The following is a 20,180-nucleotide window of genomic DNA, read 5'->3' on the forward strand; positions in this document are numbered from 1 at the left end:
AGGGAGCAAAATTAGAGGATGTCCAGTTAAGACTCCCCCAGGGCATCAAAGAGGGCTGGGAGGCCCAGATGCAAAGAGGGGGTGGTGCTTCAAGTTACAAAGGCATTGTACTTTGTGATGGGAAACAGGAGCCAGACCCCAGTGTCAGGAGGAAGAAGGATCAGCAGTTTGAGGCCAACCTGAGCTATATAACCAGACTCTGCTGCAAAATCAAAACAAAAGAAAGGAGGGGTAGATTTGAGGGGAAATAAAGGAGAGGCCCTGAGAGGTGCCTGGCATGTTGTAAACACATTGCTTAGCCAATTTCTGCTTCTTTGGCAAGTAGACAAATTGTTCATTTAAATCGAGATCTGAATTTGATAAGGAACATCTAGCCAGGCCTAAACTTGGCAGGAAAGTTTCCTGTGGACGGAAAGTGCAAAGGCCCTGGGGCCCTTTCTTACAGACAAAAAAGGATGGCTTTGCAGGCCAAGGAGGGAGGGAAGAATGAGCAGAGATACCTTGGGCAAGCGCAGGCTTGGAGAAGGGGTGGGTGGGAAGCAAGAGATGGCAGGCCTTGTGGGGTGTGCTGGCACATGCTTGTAATCTCAGCAAAACACCAAACAAGGGTTTAAAACAACAAGATGGCAGGTGGCCAGGAGAGGACAGGTCAGTAGGTAAAGTGCCTGTGAGGGAACTGGAGAGGTGGCTCAGCGGGTTAAAAGCTCTTCCTTCCCTCACAGAGGACCAGAGTTCGGTAGCTAGCACTCAGGTAAAGTGGCTCACAACTGCTTGTAACTCCAGTTCCAGGGGATCCAATGACCTCTTCTGGCCTCCTCGGGCACCTGCACACATATAAAAATAAAGTTTTAAAATACTTTTAAAGCCAAGTATGGTGCTGCAGGCCTGTAATCCCAGTGACTGGCAAAAATTAAAAATTTAAAAATTAACTTAAAAAGAATTTCATCTTGGCCAGATGTCCTAGAATATGCCTTTAGCCTAGGCAGATCCCTGGGGCTAGCCTAGCTTTAACAGGTAGATAGTGCCTAAGGAACAATGGAACAACCTGAGGTTGGCCTCTACATGAACTTGCATACATGCACACACACACTGCCCACACATACAGGCAGGCACATCTGCGCGCGCGCACGCACACACACACACACACACACACATAGAGGCAGGCCTTGAATTTCAGGTAAAGATAAAGTTCCTTTTGCTGTTGTTTTTGTTTTTTTTTAGACAGTGTCTCATTATATAGTCTTGGCTGGCCTGGAACTCCCTATGTAGACCAGGCTGGCCTTGAACTCACAGAGATGTGCCTGTGTCTGCCTCCCCAACGATAGGACTAAAGACATGTTCCAGGACACCTGACCAAGATGAAATTCTTTTTTTTTTTTAAAGTTAATTTTTAAGGGGCTGGAGAGATGGCTCAGCAGTTAAGAATACTGGTTGTTCTTGCAGAAGACCCGGGTTTGAATCCCGGCACCCACGTGGCAGCTAACAACTGTCCGTTAACTCCAGTCCCAGGGGATCCAACAGCCTCTTCTGACCTCTGCAGGCATTACACGACACTGGTGCACTTACCTACATGCAGGCAATACATGCATACAAATAAAATAAAAATAGTAAGTAAAATTTTTTTTAAAAGTTAATTTTTAAATTTTATGTATGTGAGTATATTGCCTGCATATATGTAAGTACACCTGTACTGTGCAAATGCCTGAAGAGGTCAGAAGAGAGTGTCAGGTCCCTTGGAACTGGAGTTAAGGACAGTTGTTAGCCATCATGTGGGTGCTGAGATTCGAACCCAGGTGCTGTGCAAGAGCAACCAGTGCTTTTAATGACTGAGCCATCTCTCCAGCTCCCCAAGATGAAACTCTTTGACTTAGGAGCCAGACACTCTGATCTGAGCTGAAGATATTGCTCAGCTGTTAGGTAGAGTGCTGGCCTAGCATGCAGAGGCCCTGGGTACAATTCTCAGCACCACATTTGCCAGGCTTGGTGGTACATGCCTATAATCCCAACACTCAAAGGTGGAAGCAGAAGAATTGAAATCTCAAGGTCATCCTCAGATACATAGTGAGATTGAGGCAAGCCTAAGCTACATGAGACTGTCTCAAAAATCAAAGAAATGCTCAGGTCTACATGAGGAAACCGAGGCACAGAAACTGGTCCACCCAACCCATAGTTTACCTAATCTCACAGTGAGGATGGCGATTAGGGAAAGCGAGCGTCAAGAGACTGGGGGAGAGGGGTCTGCGCACCCTGGAGGGTAGCCTCAGACAGTGACTTTGTCTCCACCTCTCTCCAAAGGAACTGGTTTTCAGAAACATATGGCAAAGTGAAGGAGAAGATCAAAACCACATTCGCCTGAGCTCCTGGCTGACCACACCCCATCTTGGTCTCAACCTCCACGTGATATATGATACCTGATAGGCAGGTCCTTCATGCCAATAAAAAGCCTACAGAGAACTCACCCTGAGGTGCTTTTGACTGGGACAGGAACTGAGGGCGGGAGCTGAGGGTGAGAGCTGAGGGAAAGCTCAGAGACTTAATTGACTCCTCAACTCCACCTGCCCTGTTTTAATTTCATGAGCCCACTTTTGGGCTCCTGACAACTCTGAGCTGGACACTGTTCGTAGAGCTCTGGTGCAAGGTCATAGAGTCAGCAAGCAGGAAATGGGGTCTGAATGTTTTGCCTGACAGGATTGCTGTTCTACCCTCTCTTAATCTATCTGGGTTTGATTCATCACCACACAGTAGGTGCTCATTAAACTTTAAGTGGCGGATGGAGGCTGGTGGCCCATGCCTTTAATTCCAGCACTCGGGAGGCAGAGGCAGGTGGATCTCTGTGAGTTTCAGGTCAACCTGGTCCTTCCTCCCTTCCTCCCTCTCTCCCTCCCTCCTTCCTTCCTTCCTTTCTTCAAGACTGGGTCTTGCTATATACTTGCTGAGGCCCAAGCTGATCTGGAACTGGTAACAATCCTCCTGGAACTGGTAACAATCCTCCTACCTCTGCTTCCAAAAGTACTAGAATTTCAGGCATGCACCAACACTCCAGATTAAACAGACTAGCTGAATCCAGACATAGACAGGGGATAGGACACTCCCCAACCACACTGCCCACCCACAGATGTTTATTCCTTTTAGGATTACAAACAAACTGTCAGGATTTGAGACTTCAAAGGGCCCCAATACCTCCAAGATAGAGACACCCAGAGAGTTGCAGTTGTATGTGTAGAGATAGTCACACTGCCGGGCACCCCTGAGGCAGTCCTAGACAGCTGCAGCCCCACCCCGTGACATACATCCCACAAGAAGGACCAGGCAGGGGTAGGAAACTCTGAACTCTGGTCAGGCTCGGGGTCATGAGGGGTTTCCTGAGAGAATGTACCTCCTGCAACTTGATGACTGAGAATTAGGCAAAATGGAAAAAATTGCCAGGGGTGGTGGTACACGCCTATAGTCCCAGCACTTGGGAGGCAGAGGCAGACAGATCTCTGTGAGTTCAAGGCCAGCCTGGTCTACATAGTGAGTTCCAGGACAGCTGGTGCTACAGGGAGACCTTGTCTCAAAAGAAAAAAGAAAAAAATAGCAATAGAGGCTGGAGAGATGGCTCAGTAGTTAAGAGCACTGACTGCTCTTGCAGAGGACCTGGGTTCAAATCCCAGCACCCACATAGCAGCTCACAACCATAACTTCAATTCCAGGGGATCTGATGCCCTCTTCCGGCCTCTTCGTGCATTGCATGCAGAAGTGCACTTACATACATAGAGGCAAAACAGTCATACACATAAAATAAAAATAAATAAATCTTTTTCTTTCTTTTTTGTTGTTTCTCTTGAGGCAGGGTCTCCCTGTAGCCCCAGTTAGCCTGGAACTCACCATGTAGACCAGGCTGACCTCAATCTCATAGAGATCCACCTGCCTCTGCCTCCAGAGTACTGGGATTAAAGGCATGCACCACCACACACTGCCTAAAATAAATAAATCTTAGGCCAGGTGTGGTGGCGCACACCTTTAATCCCAGCACTTGGGAGGCAGAGGCAGGCAGATCTCTCTGAGTTCGAGGCCAGCCTGGTCTCCATAGTGAATCCAGGCCAGCTAGGGCTACAGGGAAACCCTGTCTCAAAAAGACAAAAAAAAAAAAAGACAAAAATAAATAAATAAATTGATGGGGCCAGCAAGATGGTTCAACAGTTAAAGGCACCTTCTACCAAACTAGACAATCTGAATTCACCAGGACCTACAAGCAGAAGGAGAGAATGGACTCCCTCAAGATGTCTTCTAACCTCAATATGTGCATCCTGGCATACGCACATTTGCGTACACACGCGCGCGCGCGCACACACACACACACACACACACACTAACTGAAAATGTAAAAAGCATTATTAAATTAACCAGTTTAATTGTGGGTGTGTGGATTATAGGCATGAGCCACCACGTATGGTTTTATGCAGTGCTGGGGATAGAACCCAGGGCTTCGCTCAAGCGCAGGCACTTTACCTCCTCAGATGCATCACATGCTCAACCCCTTAAACAGGTTTTCATCCCAGTCCTCCCTGCTACAACCCAGAGCAGTCAGATGGAGAGGAAAGCAGTGAGTGACATCTTGGAAGCAAGGGGGTAGGGAGTATGGGGACTCAGGAGGAACAGCAGGAGTTCTCAACTGCAGGGCGGACCTGGGACCAGGAGGAGAGGAGACTCAGAACTTGGAAATTATAGACAGGAGGATAACCACGAGTTCAAGACCAGGCTGAGCTACAGTGTGAGACTCTGTCTCTCTCTGTCTCTCTGTCTCTCTCTCACACACACACAGAGGAAAGGTGGAAGTGAGGGGGATGGCACTGGGGAGATAACTCAGTGGTTTAAGAGCATGTACTGTTCTTCCAGAGGACAAGAATTCAGTTCCCAGCACCCATATCAAGCGGTTCACAACTACCTGTAACCTCAACTCCAGCGGGATCCAGCACCTCTGACCTCTGCAGGCACCTGCACATGCCCACAAACAGACACACACATAATTAAAAATAATAAAAATAGAGCCAGGCATGGTGGCGGCAGTGCATAGCTTTGATCTTAGCACTCAGGAGGCAGAGGCAGGATCTTTGTGAGATTGAGGCCAGCCTGATCTACATAGTGAGTTCTGAGCCAGCTGGGGCTACGGGGAGACCCTGTCTCAAAAAATCAATAATAATAATAAATCTTTAAAAGGAAAGGGCCGAAGAGGCAGGCCTGGTGCCTTGAAGGACAGCTTGGGTCTAAGAGAGGCTCCCAAGACCTCAGACACACTGAGGTCTCGGAATCCCTACCCCATCCCATTCTCTGCCTGCTCTGTGCACTTCCTACCTCCATCCCCTTCTCTGCTCTTGAGCTGCCCCTGAGGTCCACCCTGTGCGACCTTCAGCGAGCCTGTTCCTGTCCCCAAGATGAGCAAACATTGCAAGCAGCAAACAGCAAACATCCCACATGCCACCTCACACACTGACCTTGTCTTGAGGACAGAGGACAGAGACCTCTCCCAACATAAGCCCACCTCCTTCCTACCGTCCCTCTTGGACTGTAGGGTTTGCATGGGGAGGGGCCTGGGCCAGATGATGAAAGACAATTAGGTTCAAATCCCATCACCACCTGCTGCCTCAGTTTCCTCATCATGAAAGAGGAATGCTGGGGCTGGGGGTATGGATCAGCAGTAAAGCACCTGCCTAAATGCCCCCAGTAAGAGACTGAGGGCATGGCTTAGTGGTAGAGCCCCTGCCTAGAATCCCCTAGTGAGGGGCTGGGGGCGTAGCTAAGTGGTGGATTGCTTTGGTAGTATGCAGAGGCCCTGGGTTCCATCACAGCACTAAAAAACAAACAAGCTGGGCATGGTGGTGCACACCTTTAATCCCAGCACTCGGGAGGCAGAGGCAGGTGGATCTCTGTGAGTTCAAGGCCAGCCTGGTCTACATAGTGAGTTTCAGGACAGCTGGGGCTACATGGAGACCCTGTCTCAAAAAGAACAAAAAAACAAACAAACAAACAAACAAAAACTCAGGCCAGCATAGTGCATAACTTTAGTCCCAACACTTGGGATGTAGAGGCAGGCAGATCCCTGTGAGTTCAACACCAGCCTCTTCCTCATAGCAACTTCCAGACCACCTGGAAAAAAATAGTGGGGCATGCCATAGCTCTCCCCTCTTAGAGTCTGTATGAGACCTGCTCTGGGACCTGGAGCAGTGTGTGCTATAGAAACACATGCTAAGTAAAGATCATCAGGCTGGGGCTGTAGCTCAGTGTATCCAGAGTACTTGCTTAGCAAGTAGGTGGGCCTGCGTTCAATTCCTGGCCCTGAATAAAACTGGGTGTAGTGTCCCAAGGAATTGGAAGCACAGCACTTGGAAGGCGGGAGGACCACAGTTCAAAGCTCCTAGAGCTATTTAGAGAGAACCCTTATCAAAAAACAAAAATTAATAAATAATAGTAACTGGCAATCACGCCATGGAGGCCCCTCCCTCCTGTGCTCTGTCTCCTGATCTTCTGTCCTCTCTCAGGCCAGCCTACAAAACAGGTCATTGGCCAATCCTGTTTCAGGATGAAGTACTCTGCCCAAGAGGTTAAGCAACTTGGACCAGGTCACACCTTTGAAAAGAGGTGGAGTCTGGCTCTGAACCCCACACCGGCCCTGATTTTATGGGGAGCAGGGGTCTTCCTATGTCACTCAAGCAGGCCTCAATCCCAGTCTCAGTCTCTAGAGTGCTGGAATTCCAGGCTTGTAACACCGCACCTGACCAAAGGCCCTTGTCATAACATGACACAGGGACACATGTTCCTTTGGTTTTTCCTTCTGTTTTTTTTTTTTTCTGTTGTGGTAAAAATCACAGGACATGCCGGGCATGGTAGCACACGCCTTTAATCCCAGCACTCAGGAGGCAGAGGCAGGCAGATCTCTGTGAGTTCAAGTCCAGCCTGGTCTACATAGTGAGTTCCAGGACAGCTGGGGCTACAGGGAGACCCTGTCTCAAAAAGACCAAAATAAAAAAAAAAAAAAAATCACAGGACATAAATGTTACCATTTTAGCCAGTTTCCGGTGTTGAGGTCAGTGATATTTAAATCCATTTACACTGTTGTGCAACTAACATCACAGTCTGTTTCAAGAACTTTCACATCCTCACAAACAGCAGCTCTCTAGGTGATCTTTTTTGTTTTTTTTTTTAAATATTTTATTATTTTATGTGTATGAGTGTATTGCCTGCATGTATGTGAGTGCACCCATGTCGTGCAATGCAGCGGAGGTCAGAAGAGGGCATCGGATTCCCCTGGAACTGGAGTTAAGGACGGTTCGTAGCCGCCAGGTGGGTGCTGGGAATCGAACCCGGGTCCTCTGCAAGAGCAGGCAGTGCTCTTAACTGCTGAGCCATCTCTCCAGCCCCTTTTTTGGGTTTTTAATTGTGAGCAAGGAACTCCAAAAGTTTGTATAGGGTCAGAGGTCAGGAATGTACTGCAAAGTTGTTCAGCTGAGATCCTGTTTTTGTTTTTGTTTTTTGGGTTTTTGTTTTGTATTTTTTTTTTGTTTGTTTGTTTGTTTTGTCTTTTTGAGACAGGGTCTTCCCTGGAACTCACAATGTAGACCAGGCTGACTTTGAACTCACAGAGATCCACTTGCCTCTGCCTCCCGAGTGCTGCGACTAAAGGCGTGCACCACCTTGTCCGGCTTGAGATCCTGTTTTGAGACATGCCACACTCATGGCAATAACCATCAGTCATCCATAACTCATGACAGGGAGGCAGGAGGATCATAAATTCAAGGCCAGTCTGTCCTGCTGGAGAACCAGTTTCAAAAAACAAAAAAAGGCTAGCAAGATGGTTCAACAGTTAAGAACACCTACTGCTCTTGCAGAGGACCTGAGTTCATGTCCCAGTACCCACATGGTGGCTAACGACTATCCGTAACTCCAGTTCCAGGAGAATCCAGCTCCCTCTTATGACCTCCATGGGCATTGCATGACATGGGTGTACTTACATACATGCAGGCAATACACTCCTATACATAAAATTTTAAAAAGTGGGGGATGGTGAGAGATGGCTCAGCAGTTAAGAACACTGGCTGCTCTTGCAGAAAACCTGGGCTCAGGTCCCAACACCCACCCACATGATGACTAACAACTATTTGTTACTCCAGTTCCAGGGGATCCGGCGTCCTCTTCTGGCCTCCATGGCCTCACATTTCACAACGGGGTGCACCTACATACATACAGGCAAAACATTCATACACATAAAAGAAATATAAATAAGTAAATAGAGCCAGATGTGGTGGCACATGCCTATAATCTCAACACCTGGGAGGTGCAGGCAGGAGGATAAGGATTCATGGCCAGCTTTAGCCATAGTGGGTTCAAGGCCAGCCTAGGCTACTTGATACCTTATCTCAAAACAAAACAGAAGAAACAAAACAAAACAACATCACTCCCTAAATTCCTCAAGCATAGACTGTGGTCCCAATTCCCACAGGAAAAAACTGAGTCCAGGAAAAGGGGAAGTCTAGTGAGGTGAATTGGGCTTTGACTTCAGTTCAGTGTCTGAGCTTTCTGTCTTTTGTCAGGTCAAAGCAGCACCCTTGGAGGGGAGGAAAGAGACAGGCCAGAAGGGGTGGGCAAAGCCTCTGTCACTGTCACCAGGCCTCTTTGAAGTCATGCCAAGGGGAGTGGGGAGGTGACAAGGGGCGGGCCCTACTGCCTGTCACAGAACAGAGAGACTAAGGGAAGGAGGCCCCAGAAATGTCCCTGCTGAGATGCAGGCTGCAGGCTCTGCCTTCACTCTGCCTCTGCATCCTGGGTCTGGCCTGCATTGTGGGTGAGGAGTGGGGCTCTGTGGAGGTGGGATCCCCCAGGCAGCGTTGGAGTGTGACTGTGTCTAGTCAGTTGGTATACATGTAAGACAGGTGTAACACGCTGCATTTGTACACAGTGAGGTGGGGAGGGAGCTGAGGATAAAACAGAAATGTGAGCTTGGAACAAAGGACAGTTGTTGTTTGTACGCACTTGTGTATATTCAAGGAAAAGCATATTAGTTATCTTTGTGTGTGTATGTGTGTGTGTGTGTGTGTGTGTGTGTGTGTGTATACATGCATGCGTTGGGGACAAAACACAGTGCTTTGCACATGCTGGGCAAATACTCTACTACTTTAACCAAATGGTCAGCTGAAGTTTGTTTTATTTTCTCTTTTTTTTTTCTTTTTGAGACAGGGTTTCCCTGTAGCCCCAGCTGTCCTGGAACTCACTATGTAGACCAGGCTGGCCTTGAACTCACAGAGATCTGCCTGCCTCTGCCTCCTGAGTGCTAGGATTAAAGGCGTGTACCTGGCTTATTTTCATTTTTATTTTATCTTTATTTTCTCTCTCTTTTCTTTCTTTTTTTTTTTGTTTGTTTTTTTTTTTTTGGTTCATGATTATAGAAACAGGGTCTCAGGAAGTCCAGGCTGGCTTCCAACCCCAAATGTAGCTGAGGATGACCCTGAATTTTTGTCCTCCTGCCTCTACTTCCTGAGTGCTGGATTGCAGATGTGTACCATCAAGTCAAGTTTATATGGCACTGGGCATGGAACTTGGGGCCTTATGCAAGTGAGGCAAGTACTCTACCAGCTCAGCTGTATCCCCAGCCCCTTAGACCCAGTTGCAGTTGCAATTAATGTGCAAGTTCAGTGACGGGCTTAGGTAAGTTTTGTTATTGTTGTTGCTGTTTTTTGGTCTTTCTGAGACAGTGTCTGCCTGTAGCCCCAGCTGGCCTGGAACTCACTGTGTAGACCAGGCTGGACTTGAACACACAGAGATCCACCTGCTTTTGCCTCTCAAGTGTGGGGATGAAAGGCGTGCACCACCATGCCTTGCACTATTGTTGCTGCTGTTTATTTATTTTGTTTTGTTTTGTTTTGAGATAGGGTCTCAGGTAGCTCAGGCTGGCCTTGAACTCTGTGTAGCTGAGACTGGCATGGAACTCCTACTTCAGCCTCCCAAATGCTGAGATCACAGATGTTTGATGCCAGGTTTGTGTGGTCATATCTATGTCTCTGGCTTTCTACAGGGTCCCCATACGACATCCGGTCTCAAATCTCACACTGACCTCTGATCTTTGATTTTTTTCTGTCAAGTTACTTTTGGGGAGGTGGGGGAAGCACAGATTGAGGCCAGGCCACAAACAAAAACTATAAGCATGCACATGTGCACTTGTGCGTTGACTGGTGTCTGTGGGTAAGGCTCTATCTAGGTGTGTGTGTGCTGGAGCAGTGTGTGTGTGTGTGTGTGTGTGTGTGTGTGTGTGTGTGTGTGTATGCACACAAGGAAGAGAATTGTGACCCAAAGGGACTGAGAACAAATCCAGGCAATGTCCGTGGGAGAGGACGAATCACAGGGTGCTCTTGTTCCACTGTGTGTGGAGATGGCTCCCAGCTTCTTGGGTGGAGGCACAGGAGGACTAGGGGACAGGGGCTGTCCTGAGTCAGGGGCCATCCCCCTGAAGTAGGGTTAGGTGGTTAGAGAAGAGAGACAAGTGATGGCGGAGAGGAGATGGACAGTGGGAGCAAAGGTACTGGGGTCAGAGGGACAGAGGAACAAGGCTGGTGGCCATGGATCCAGAAGGGCATTCAATATGTAAGGCACCTTCCAGTTCATTCCCTCCTGAGTCACACTATAACTCTTGGGTAGGAAGAGTTATATGGGCCCCGCTCTATATGGTGGGAAACTAGTTAAGGACAGGTGAAAATCATAGGTGCGGCCTATGATGATGGCAGATGATATGGGTGCCTAGGAGCGAGGACGCACATGTCCCCAGGAATGACAGAGGCTGGGCACGCATGAAGAGGGAGGAATGGGGCTCAGGGGTTCGGGCCCACTCAAGCCCTTCGCTGATCACCCTCAGTATGTGTGACTACAGAAAGTGTGAGCCCCGCACCTGGCCCTGAGAGCAGCCGCTGGAACCTGGTGAAGGCCAGGGTGAAAGAGATGGCAGAGCCGCTGGTGACCGGGATCAGGGACAGGTGGCAGAGGTTCTGGTGAGAGAGTTTGGGTGCTTGACTGGGAGGGGCAGTGCTGCAACACCAGAGTCAGAGGGACGGGGATTAGGGCCTGGACCCTGGATCTGAGGGAAGAGTGCTGGGCCTGAGTTACCAGGTGTCAGGAGGAGGCCTGAGTCAGCATCCCTGGGTTCTGAGGGAGGAGGGCTGGGGTTGGACCATTGAATCTGGGGGGCAAAGGGCTGCAGTCTGGAGCCCTGGGTCTAAAAGAGACTGGAAGTAAATGGGCCATACCCGGAGTGTCAACTAAAATGTCCCCTCCACACAGGGGCCCTGGGGCCTTCCAGGGCTTCGTGCAGACCTACTATGAAGACCACTTGAAAGACCTGGGTCCCCGCACTCAGGCCTGGGTACAGAGCTCCAGGGACAGCCTCCTGAATAAGACCCACAGCCTGTGTCCCTGGCTGTTGTGCAGGGACTGAACTCAGGGTTAAAGTGCCCCACACCTTCCCCAGCATCCACAATAAAGAGGTTCGTTCTTAATCTGTGTTCTTTTCCTGTCTGCCTCACTCCTCTTTAAGGCCAGAGGTCACCCCTCCCTGCCCAGATCTAGAAGTTAATGAGTGGAAGAGGTGTTACCTGGCAGGGGAGGGACACTAGGGGAGCTGAAGGAAGAGGCCAAGGTGATAACCTTTCCCATGTGGTTCCAGCTCAGGGTGCTAGGAGACTTCCCGGCGCCATTGCAGAATCAGGAGCTGAAGTCTTGATAATGAAGACACATGATCCACACCCCCACAGTGCCCTTACTTCCTAGCACATACAGACCCCAAATCCTATTTCAGATGGGCCCCAGAATCTTAAAACCTCCTCCACAATATTCAACTACACCAATCTCTCTCAGTGTGGGAGGACTGTGGGAGGAGCATTCTGGGGATTGAACTCAGGGCCTCACACATGCTGGTTCTCTATCATGGGAGCTTCATCCCCAGTCCTCTGTCTCCCTATAGGTCCAGCTGGCCTGGATTCACTATGGAGTCCAAGCTGGCCTCAAACTCACAGAGATCTGCCCGTCTCTGCCTCCCAAGTGCTGGGACTAAAGGTATATGCCACCATGCCCGGCTTCTCAGTCCTCTTTTTTTTATTACATTTATTTATTTATTTCTAAACATTTATTATTTTTGTTTTATGTGTATGAGTGTAATGTCTACATGTAGGTAAGTACATCTGTGTTGTGCAATGCCTGCAGAGGTCGTAAGAGGGCGTTGGAGCCCCTAGAACTGGAGTTACTGGTTGTTAGCTGCCATGTTGGTGCTGGGAATTGAACCCAGGTCCTCTGCAAGAGCAGCCTGTGCTCTTAACTGCTGAGCCATCTCTCCAGCCCCTATTTATTTGTTTGTGTGTGTGTGTGTGTGTGTCTGGGTGAGGACAACCTGCGGGAGTCAGTTCTCTCCCTCCAGCATATGAGTCCCAGAGATTGAACTCAGGTTGGTGAGTCTTGGCAACAAGTACCTTTACCTGCTGAGCCATCTCACTGTTACATTTTTGTTTTGTTTTGTTTTTGTTTTGTTTTGTTTGAGACAGAGTCACTTTGTAGCCCCAGCTGGCCTAGAACTCAATATGTAGATCAGGCTATCCTCAATTTCACAGAGTTCCCCCTACCTCTGCCTCCTGAGTACTAGAATTAAATGTGGGTGCCACCACACCCATCAGGCCTGTTTACTTTTTATTTTGAGTTGGGCATGGTGGCAACTGGGCATGGTCCCAGCACTGGGAAGGTAGAGGCAGGAGGATCAGGAGCTCAAGACCAACCTCAGCTATGTAGTGAGTACCAGCGTAGCCTCAGCTAGATGTGACCCTGTGTGAAAAAAAAAAATTAAAAATTAAGCAAGTAAGAGCAGCCTGTGCTCTTAACTGCTGAGCCATCTCTCCAGCCCCTATTTATTTGTTTGTGTGTGTGTGTGTGTGTGTCTGGGTGAGGACAACCTGCGGGAGTCAGTTCTCTCCCTCCAGCATATGAGTCCCAGAGATTGAACTCAGGTTGGTGAGTCTTGGCAACAAGTACCTTTACCTGCTGAGCCATCTCACTGTTACATTTTTGTTTTGTTTTGTTTTTGTTTTGTTTTGTTTGAGACAGAGTCACTTTGTAGCCCCAGCTGGCCTAGAACTCAATATGTAGATCAGGCTATCCTCAATTTCACAGAGTTCCCCCTACCTCTGCCTCCTGAGTACTAGAATTAAATGTGGGTGCCACCACACCCATCAGGCCTGTTTACTTTTTATTTTGAGTTGGGCATGGTGGCAACTGGGCATGGTCCCAGCACTGGGAAGGTAGAGGCAGGAGGATCAGGAGCTCAAGACCAACCTCAGCTATGTAGTGAGTACCAGCGTAGCCTCAGCTAGATGTGACCCTGTGTGAAAAAAAAAAATTAAAAATTAAGCAAGTAAATAAATAAATACAAAATGTTTTCATTTTCAGACAAGATCTCACTATGTTGCAATGATCCTTGAACTCACTCTAGCACTGGCAGGCCCTGAATTCATGATACTCCTGCCTCAGCTTCCTGAAAGAGCTTGGGGGTTACAGGTCTGTTCAGCTTCAGGGATGAATTTCAGAGTGGGGCTTCCCTACCAGGGAACATCACTTCCTACCAGTAATGTTACCAGGCTGGGAACATCTCTGGCCACTGTCCTTCCTGACCCCCTGCTTCCACGCCACTCCCCCGGCAGCTGTGTTGGCCAGGACTTTGGCCTAGGACAGAGGATGTGGCTGCTGTAGAGGTGGGGTTGCCCTCCAGAGCTATAAAGCCTGCCAGCCCACTGCAGTTAGTAAAGACAGTCCCATCCTGCCAGAGGTAGCCAGGTAAGAAGGGACAGAGGGGTGTCAATAGGAGGGGCAAAGATTCCTAAATCAGAAATTGCAGTAGTCACCCTCTCAGCAGATACCTGTGTTGCAATCATGGAATTTAAGGATTTGTTTTTTGTTTTGTTTTGTTTTTTTTTGTTTGTCTGAGGCAGGGTCTCCCTGTAGCCTCAGAGGACCTGGAACTCATTATGTAAACCAAACTGGCCTTGATCTCACAGAGATCCGCCAGCCTCTTAACTCCAAGTGCTAGGACTGAAGGCATGAGCCACAACACCAGGCATTTGTTTTCTTTTTTGAGACTAGGTCTAACTATATAGCTCTGGCAAACCTGGAGTGTGCTATATAGACCTGGCCACCCTTAATCTCAGAGATGCCTTTGCTGGGGTCTCACTACATAGTCCCAGGCTAGTCTTGAATTTATGATCCTCCTGCCTCAGCCTCTCCAGTGTTGGAATTACAGGCTTGCTCCTGCAAGCCTAGCCAAAATCACAGTTTAGAATTGTAGTATATTTCTTCAGCCTGGCCTGTCTCCCAGGTTCAGTCTCAACCTCTTGCTGCCTCAATTTCTCATCCCTCAAAATGTGGGTGATAATTTTGTGCCCTGGCCACACAAGCCACAGGAAACAGGAGAGGACAGATGAGCAATGCTGGGCTAAACACAGGTTCAGGGGACACTTAAGTGTCATAAATGTGAGTGATGTCTGAGAGGCAAGTGTCTGTACAGTTCTCATGGTTTAAACAGATATGGAGATTTTTCTTTTTTCTTTTTTTTTTTTTTTCTTTTGGTTTTTTGAGACAGGGAGCCCTGTTTCAAAAAGACCAAAAAAAAAAAAAAAAAAAAAAAACCCAAAAAAAAAACCCCACCTTTTATTACATTTATTTATTTATTTTTATTATGTGTGTGAAAGCACATGGGGACCATGGCACATATGTAGAAGTCAGGGGTCAACTTGGGGAGTTCCTTTCTCTCCTTTCGCCATGTGGGACTAAGGGATCAAACTCAGGTGGTCAGGCTTGGTGGCAAGCACCCTTTACCCATTGAACCATAAAGCTGACATGGGTGGGGGCTTTTTCTTCTGTTTCCTGCCAGGCTGGGACTGTTCAGACTTTAAGATAGCTTTCTAGAGTGAAGAAATGAATGAGAAGATGTGGAAATTAAGATGTTAAGGGTGGGAGCTAGAGAGATGGCTCAGTGGTTAAGAGCACTGGCTGCTCTTGCGGAGACCCGGGTTTGATTCCCAGCACCCACATGGTGGTTAACAACTGTTTGTAACTCTAGTTCTAGGGGATCTGACACCTTCTTCTGGCCTCCCTAGGCATTGTGCACATGTGGTACACTTACATACATGCAGGCAAAACACTCATACACATAAGAAACAAAATTAATTAGTTAATTAATTAAAAAATAAAACGTTGCTAGGCATGGTGGCACACATCTTTATTTCCAACACTTGGGAGACAGAGGCAGGCGGATCTCTGTGAGTTCGAGGACAGCCTGGTCTACATAGTGAGTTCCAGGTCAGCTGGGGCTACAGGGAAACCATCTCAAAAAAAGACAAATAAAATACAATGTTAAGGGCCGAGCGTGGTGGTGCATGCCTTTAATCCCAGCACTCAGGAGGCAGAGATAGGCAGATCTCTGTGCGTTCAAGGCCAGCCTGATCTACATAATGAGTTCCAGGCCTGCTGGGGCTACAGGGAGACCCTGTCTCAAAAAGACCGAAAAATAAAAAATAAAAAAATACAATGTTAAGTGAGCCTGGGGATATGGCTCAATTGGTAGAGTGCTTGCCTGTCATGCACAAAGTCCTGGGTCTAATCCCCAGAACAGAATAAACCAGTGGTGATGCACACCACCCAGCACTTGGGAGGTAGAAGCAGGAGGATCAGAAATCCAGGGTCATCCTAGGCGATACAGTCAGTTTGAGGACAGTCTGGGCTACATGAAACCCTGCCTAAATAAATAAATAAATAAATAAATAAATAAATAAATAAATAAATAAAATAATTTAAAAAATAAAGGGCTGGGGCGCACTCTTTCAATCCCAGCACTTGGGAGGCAGAGGCAGGTGGATCTCTGTTGAGTTCAAGGCCAGCCTGGTCTACTGGTCTAGTTCCAGGACAGCTGGAGCTACAGAGTGAGACCGTCTCTAAAAACAAACAAACACCCATATCCAGAGTAGAATCGAGGAGATGCCTCACCTGAGTTAACATACTGAGAACCCCTGTTGGACAGGAGCTGGGGACAGAGTAGGGTCCCAGCCCCTCTGTGAGTAGAGTAGGACCCCAGGAACAGACTGCCCTGTGACCCTGCCGTCCAACACCCATGATACTGTCCTCTGTATTCCAGGTCACCTACAACATGGGCCCCCGTTTCCTCCTGGCTTTGTTCCTTGTCCTTCTGGTGTTGGGCTATGGTAAGTATGGCTGTGCAGAGGGAGGCATGTGAGGAGACGGAGATGGGAGGATGGGGAGGTGGGGGGATGAGCTTCAAGCATCTTCCCACCCTCCTCTGCCACTCCTCTCCTTCCTTCAAATCCCCCTCAGCTCCCCTAACCTATCATCCCATGTTTGCCACAGAAGTCCAGGGGGCCCAGCAAGATGAAGCAGGCAGTCCAGCACTACTGGAGTCCTTCTCTAGTTACTGGGTCTCAGCCAAAGCAGTCGCCCAGGACCTGTACAAGAAAACATACCTGCGTGATATGGATGAGAAACTCAGGTATGTCCAGACCAGTGGAGACAGGTCCCAACCTCCTCCCTCAGACCCAAGGGTGCAGGCCCCAGCCTCCTCCCTCAGACCCAGGGGTGCAGGCCCCAGCCTCCTCCCTCAGACATAAGGGTCTAGGCCCCAGCCTTCCTCTCTCAGACCCAGGGCTCCAGGCTCTAGTCTCCTCCTGTCAGCCCTCTGTGCTCTCTCTCCAGGGACATGTACAGCAAAAGCTCGGCTGCCATGAGCACTTACGCAGGCATTTTTACGGACCAGATACTTAGTCTCCTTAAGGGTGACTAGAGCCGGAACAGACCCAGTGGTGGAGGGAGAACCCAGGCACTAATCCCCCTTGCTCACCTTCCTTGACTCCGATGGTATTGTGTTCCTGTACCAGCAGCCCTGTCTTCCTGCTCCTCACCCTAGCCTAAATTCTTTCAGTGAAGGAATAAATAAATAAACCAAGTTCATTGTCTTTGGCATGGTTTCTTTTCTGAGACACCCTCCCCCCAGAGCATAGATGGAAGATCTGTGGAATCCAGTCATCATTTAAAGTATTTTTAAATTTATTATTTATCTTTTTTACTTTTTGGTCTTTTTGAGACAGAATCTCACTGTAGCCCCAGCTGGCCTGGAACTCATTATGTAGACCAGGCTACCTTTGAACTCATAGAGATCCACCTGCCTCTGCCTCTGTGTTCTGGGATTAAAGGCGTGCACCACCAAGCCTGAATGTGAAAATTTTATTTTTATTTTATGTGTATGAGTGTTTTGCCTGCATGAAGTGTACCTACATGCATGCAGTGCCTTTGGAGGCCAGGAGAGGGCATCAGATCCCCTAGAACTGGAGCCACAGATGGTTGTTAGTGCCCAGGTGCGGTGCTGGAAACTGAACCCAGGTCCTCTGCAAGAGCAGCCAGTGCTCTTAAGCACTGAGCCATCTCTCCAGTCCTCCAGTCAACATTTAATGAATGTGGTTCTTCTATGGTATAATGGTTGGTACTTTGGACTCTGAAAATTCAGTGAGAATCTACATATCTGTAGTTTTTACTGAAACTGATGCATGGGAACAAAGAGATGTTTATAACAGCCAGGCCTTGTGGCTCTCTCCTTCAGTCCTAGCACTTGGGAGCCTGAGGCAGGAGGATTGTAGCAATTTTTCAAAGATTTATTTTCTGGGGCTGGAGAGATGGCTTAGCAGGTAAGAGTACTGTCTGCTCTTGCAGAGGACCTGAGTTAGGTTCCCAGAACCCACATGGCAGCTAACAACTGGCTGTTAACTCCAGTTCCAGGGGGATCCAACACCCTCTTCTGGCCTCCATCTGTATTGCATGCACGTGGTGCACTTAAACACAAGGAGGCAAAACACACACATGAAAAATAAAAATAAATGAAAATTAAGGGGCTGGAGAGATGACTCAAAGGTTAAGAGCACTAGCTGCTCTTGCAGAGGACCTGGGTTTGGTTCCCAGCACCCACAGAGCGGTAAGAACAGTATCTCCGTGGGAACTGCATGCACGGGTGCACTTGCATACATGCAAGCAAAACACTCGACGGGGACCTGGCCGCTCTCTGCTTGCTGCTGCCGCAAACGCCGCTCGCCCACCTGACCACCGAGGACTCTTTCTACGACTGGATGCCAGTGCACTGGGCCCCGAACGTCACCAAGTTGGAGTGCTTAATCCAGCTGGTGAAAGCGGGAGCCACACTGAATGTCTCTGCCACCAGCAATGCCCAGACCCAGGCCCACATTGCTGCTTTTGGAGGACATCCCCAGTGCCTAGTCTGGCTGATTCAAGCTGGGGCCAACATTAAAAAACCGAACTGTGAGGGGGAAACTCCTATTCACAAGGCGGTCCGCTCAGGGAGCCTTAAGTGCATCAGTGCTCTGGTGGCCAATGGGGCTCACATCGACTACGTAATTCGAATTGACTTGATGTTTTTCAAGTAATCCTAGAAAGGGGGAGCATTCCTATAGAAACTGCTGAAAGTGCCACAGATGCTTCTCCGAACCCTTAGGGCATTGAATGTTCAGTATCGCTTCCTTTCAGCATACAAGACATACTGTTGAGCTTGAGAAACGCCAGTGGCCTGTCAGCAGCAGACATTGCACAAACCCAGGGTTTTCGAGAGTGCACCCGGTTTCTCTTGAGCCTCCAGAGCCATCACCTGAGCTGTTTCTGTCATAATGGCACCTTGAATGGAAGTCATGAGAACATACTTCCCAATCACGTGAGCCTGGGAACAAATCGAAAGAGATGCTTTGAAGACTCGGAATCCTTGGAAATAAAGAAAGCTAGAACCGGAGTTCAACCCTGCATTGCACCATGCCATTCGAGAATGGTGATACGGAAGGCAACGCAGACAAAATGCACATTGACAGAGAGTTTGCTGCTGTATCAGATATGAAAAACAGTAGCTCCGTGTCGAATTCATTGACAAATTGAAGTGTCATCAATGGACATGTGGACTTCCCTTGTGTGGCCCCACTCAGTGGGACGGAGAGCAGGACTGACCCGTGTTTAACAGGATCTAGTGGAATTAGCAATGGATTCATTCCAGGAAGGCCATTTCCGAGTGGCCAGGGTTCTGTCTGTGTTAATGGGACTGAGGAGCCAGAAAAGATTATGGGCATTAACCGGGAGATGTGTGGGTCTCTACATTTGAATGGGAGCCCCAGCAGCTGTGTGGCCAGCAGGCCATCCTGGGTGGAGAACATGGGGGAGAACTTGCACTACGGATACTACAATGGCTTTGGGGACTCTGCTGAGAGCATCTCTGAGCTGAGCAGTGTTCTCGAGTACTCCAGCTGTGTGTGGGTAGAGCAGCGCTACCATAGGATAGCACCGTCTTGGGCACCATGCAACTGCACCAGGGCTACTGAGCCAAAGGGCCTGGGTCTGAGCTCTACTGCAGCACTGGCTTGGAAAAGTTGTACAACCTGTGCTGCTTATACTTCAGCTTTCCAAAAAAGTACTTAGATCCATTTGCAGAGTTCCAGTGAGTGCTTGCGGGTGTATGCAAAAAGGTTTCTCCAGGGATGGCAGTCCTTCTACAAGACGCACTTTTCTGACACCTGCGTCATTTTTTTGGTAACCGGTTATTGCCATCTTTCTTTCTGTGAATCTTTTTGATCTGGATGAATTGGGCTGGTAAATGAGGTGCCTGGTGACAGGTGGGCATCATTCAGAAGCTCACTTTTTCTCCACTGCTGAGAGGTTTTCATGACAACACAGCTACTTCCTATGCAAGGTGCAGCCTTATGACAATTTCTTGCAGCGATCTGTAGAAAGCAAACAACGTTTTAGTGTCTTCAATGAAACTTGCCGTTTGGCGAGACTGTGTAGATGTGTGTAAATGTTCCCAGTGGTTTAGGGTACAAACAGCCCCCGTTAGATTTGTAGGCCACTGCCCTGAGTTTCATTAGAAACAGGTTCTGCCTATAATGAACTCAGATTTGTTGTGTTTTCACTCCACATTTCTACTTCGTCTCTAGAATTTTTACCACAGGTAATGGTTTCCTTTATATTCAGAAGTTGCTGTTTGTAGGAACTGTCAGGTCAAAGTATTTAACTGACAACATTGACCTATTTTTTTTGTTGTTGTTGTTACTGTTTTTTGAGGTTTTTCTGCTTTA

At 48.3% G+C, this 20,180-nt stretch overlaps 3 protein-coding genes and 1 pseudogene across 6 annotated transcripts in view; all 4 read left to right on the top strand.

Annotated features, from left to right (window-relative positions):
• Apoc1 (apolipoprotein C1) overlaps window positions 1–2,458 on the top strand; it is a 3,810-nt gene extending 1,352 nt beyond the window's left edge. Inside the window, exon 4 of the mRNA XM_008852002.1 lies at window positions 2,296–2,458. Coding sequence (XP_008850224.1) covers window positions 2,296–2,356 — 61 coding nt within the window. The 3' untranslated portion in view covers window positions 2,357–2,458. The remainder of the gene's footprint in view (window positions 1–2,295) is intronic.
• Window positions 2,459–8,720: 6,262 nt separating this feature from the next.
• On the top strand, window positions 8,721–16,205 carry Apoc4 (apolipoprotein C4). 3 transcript variants are annotated; one of them, XM_008852006.2, is made up of 4 exons: window positions 8,721–8,818; window positions 10,895–11,012; window positions 11,302–11,504; window positions 16,187–16,205. In XM_008852006.2, exons 1-3 carry the CDS (start codon window positions 8,743–8,745, stop codon window positions 11,453–11,455), a joined length of 348 nt encoding a protein of 115 aa, XP_008850228.1. In that variant the 5' UTR covers window positions 8,721–8,742; the 3' UTR covers window positions 11,456–11,504; window positions 16,187–16,205. The 3 variants fall into 3 exon arrangements, with proteins under 3 accessions (XP_008850228.1, XP_008850227.1, XP_008850229.1); XM_008852005.2 differs by having other exon boundaries at window positions 10,880–11,012; window positions 16,187–16,204; XM_008852007.2 differs by lacking the exon at window positions 8,721–8,818 and adding an exon at window positions 9,965–10,007 and having other exon boundaries at window positions 10,880–11,012; window positions 16,187–16,204.
• On the top strand, window positions 8,794–17,018 carry Apoc2 (apolipoprotein C2). 2 transcript variants are annotated; one of them, XM_008852003.2, is made up of 4 exons: window positions 8,794–8,818; window positions 16,187–16,253; window positions 16,417–16,555; window positions 16,759–17,018. In XM_008852003.2, the coding sequence occupies exons 2-4, from the start codon at window positions 16,199–16,201 to the stop codon at window positions 16,844–16,846; spliced, it is 282 nt and encodes a 93-aa protein (XP_008850225.1). In that variant the 5' UTR covers window positions 8,794–8,818; window positions 16,187–16,198; the 3' UTR covers window positions 16,847–17,018. The 2 variants fall into 2 exon arrangements, with proteins under 2 accessions (XP_008850225.1, XP_017658398.1); XM_017802909.2 differs by lacking the exon at window positions 8,794–8,818 and adding an exon at window positions 13,788–13,833.
• Window positions 17,019–18,056: 1,038 nt separating this feature from the next.
• LOC103749241 lies at window positions 18,057–19,427 on the top strand (annotated as a pseudogene).
• The last annotated feature ends 753 nt before the right edge of the window (window positions 19,428–20,180 follow it).

Source organism: Nannospalax galili, unplaced genomic scaffold (genome assembly GCF_000622305.1).
Source record: "Nannospalax galili isolate Female #2095 unplaced genomic scaffold, S.galili_v1.0 scaffold385, whole genome shotgun sequence".
Lineage (NCBI taxonomy): Eukaryota > Metazoa > Chordata > Mammalia > Rodentia > Spalacidae > Nannospalax > Nannospalax galili.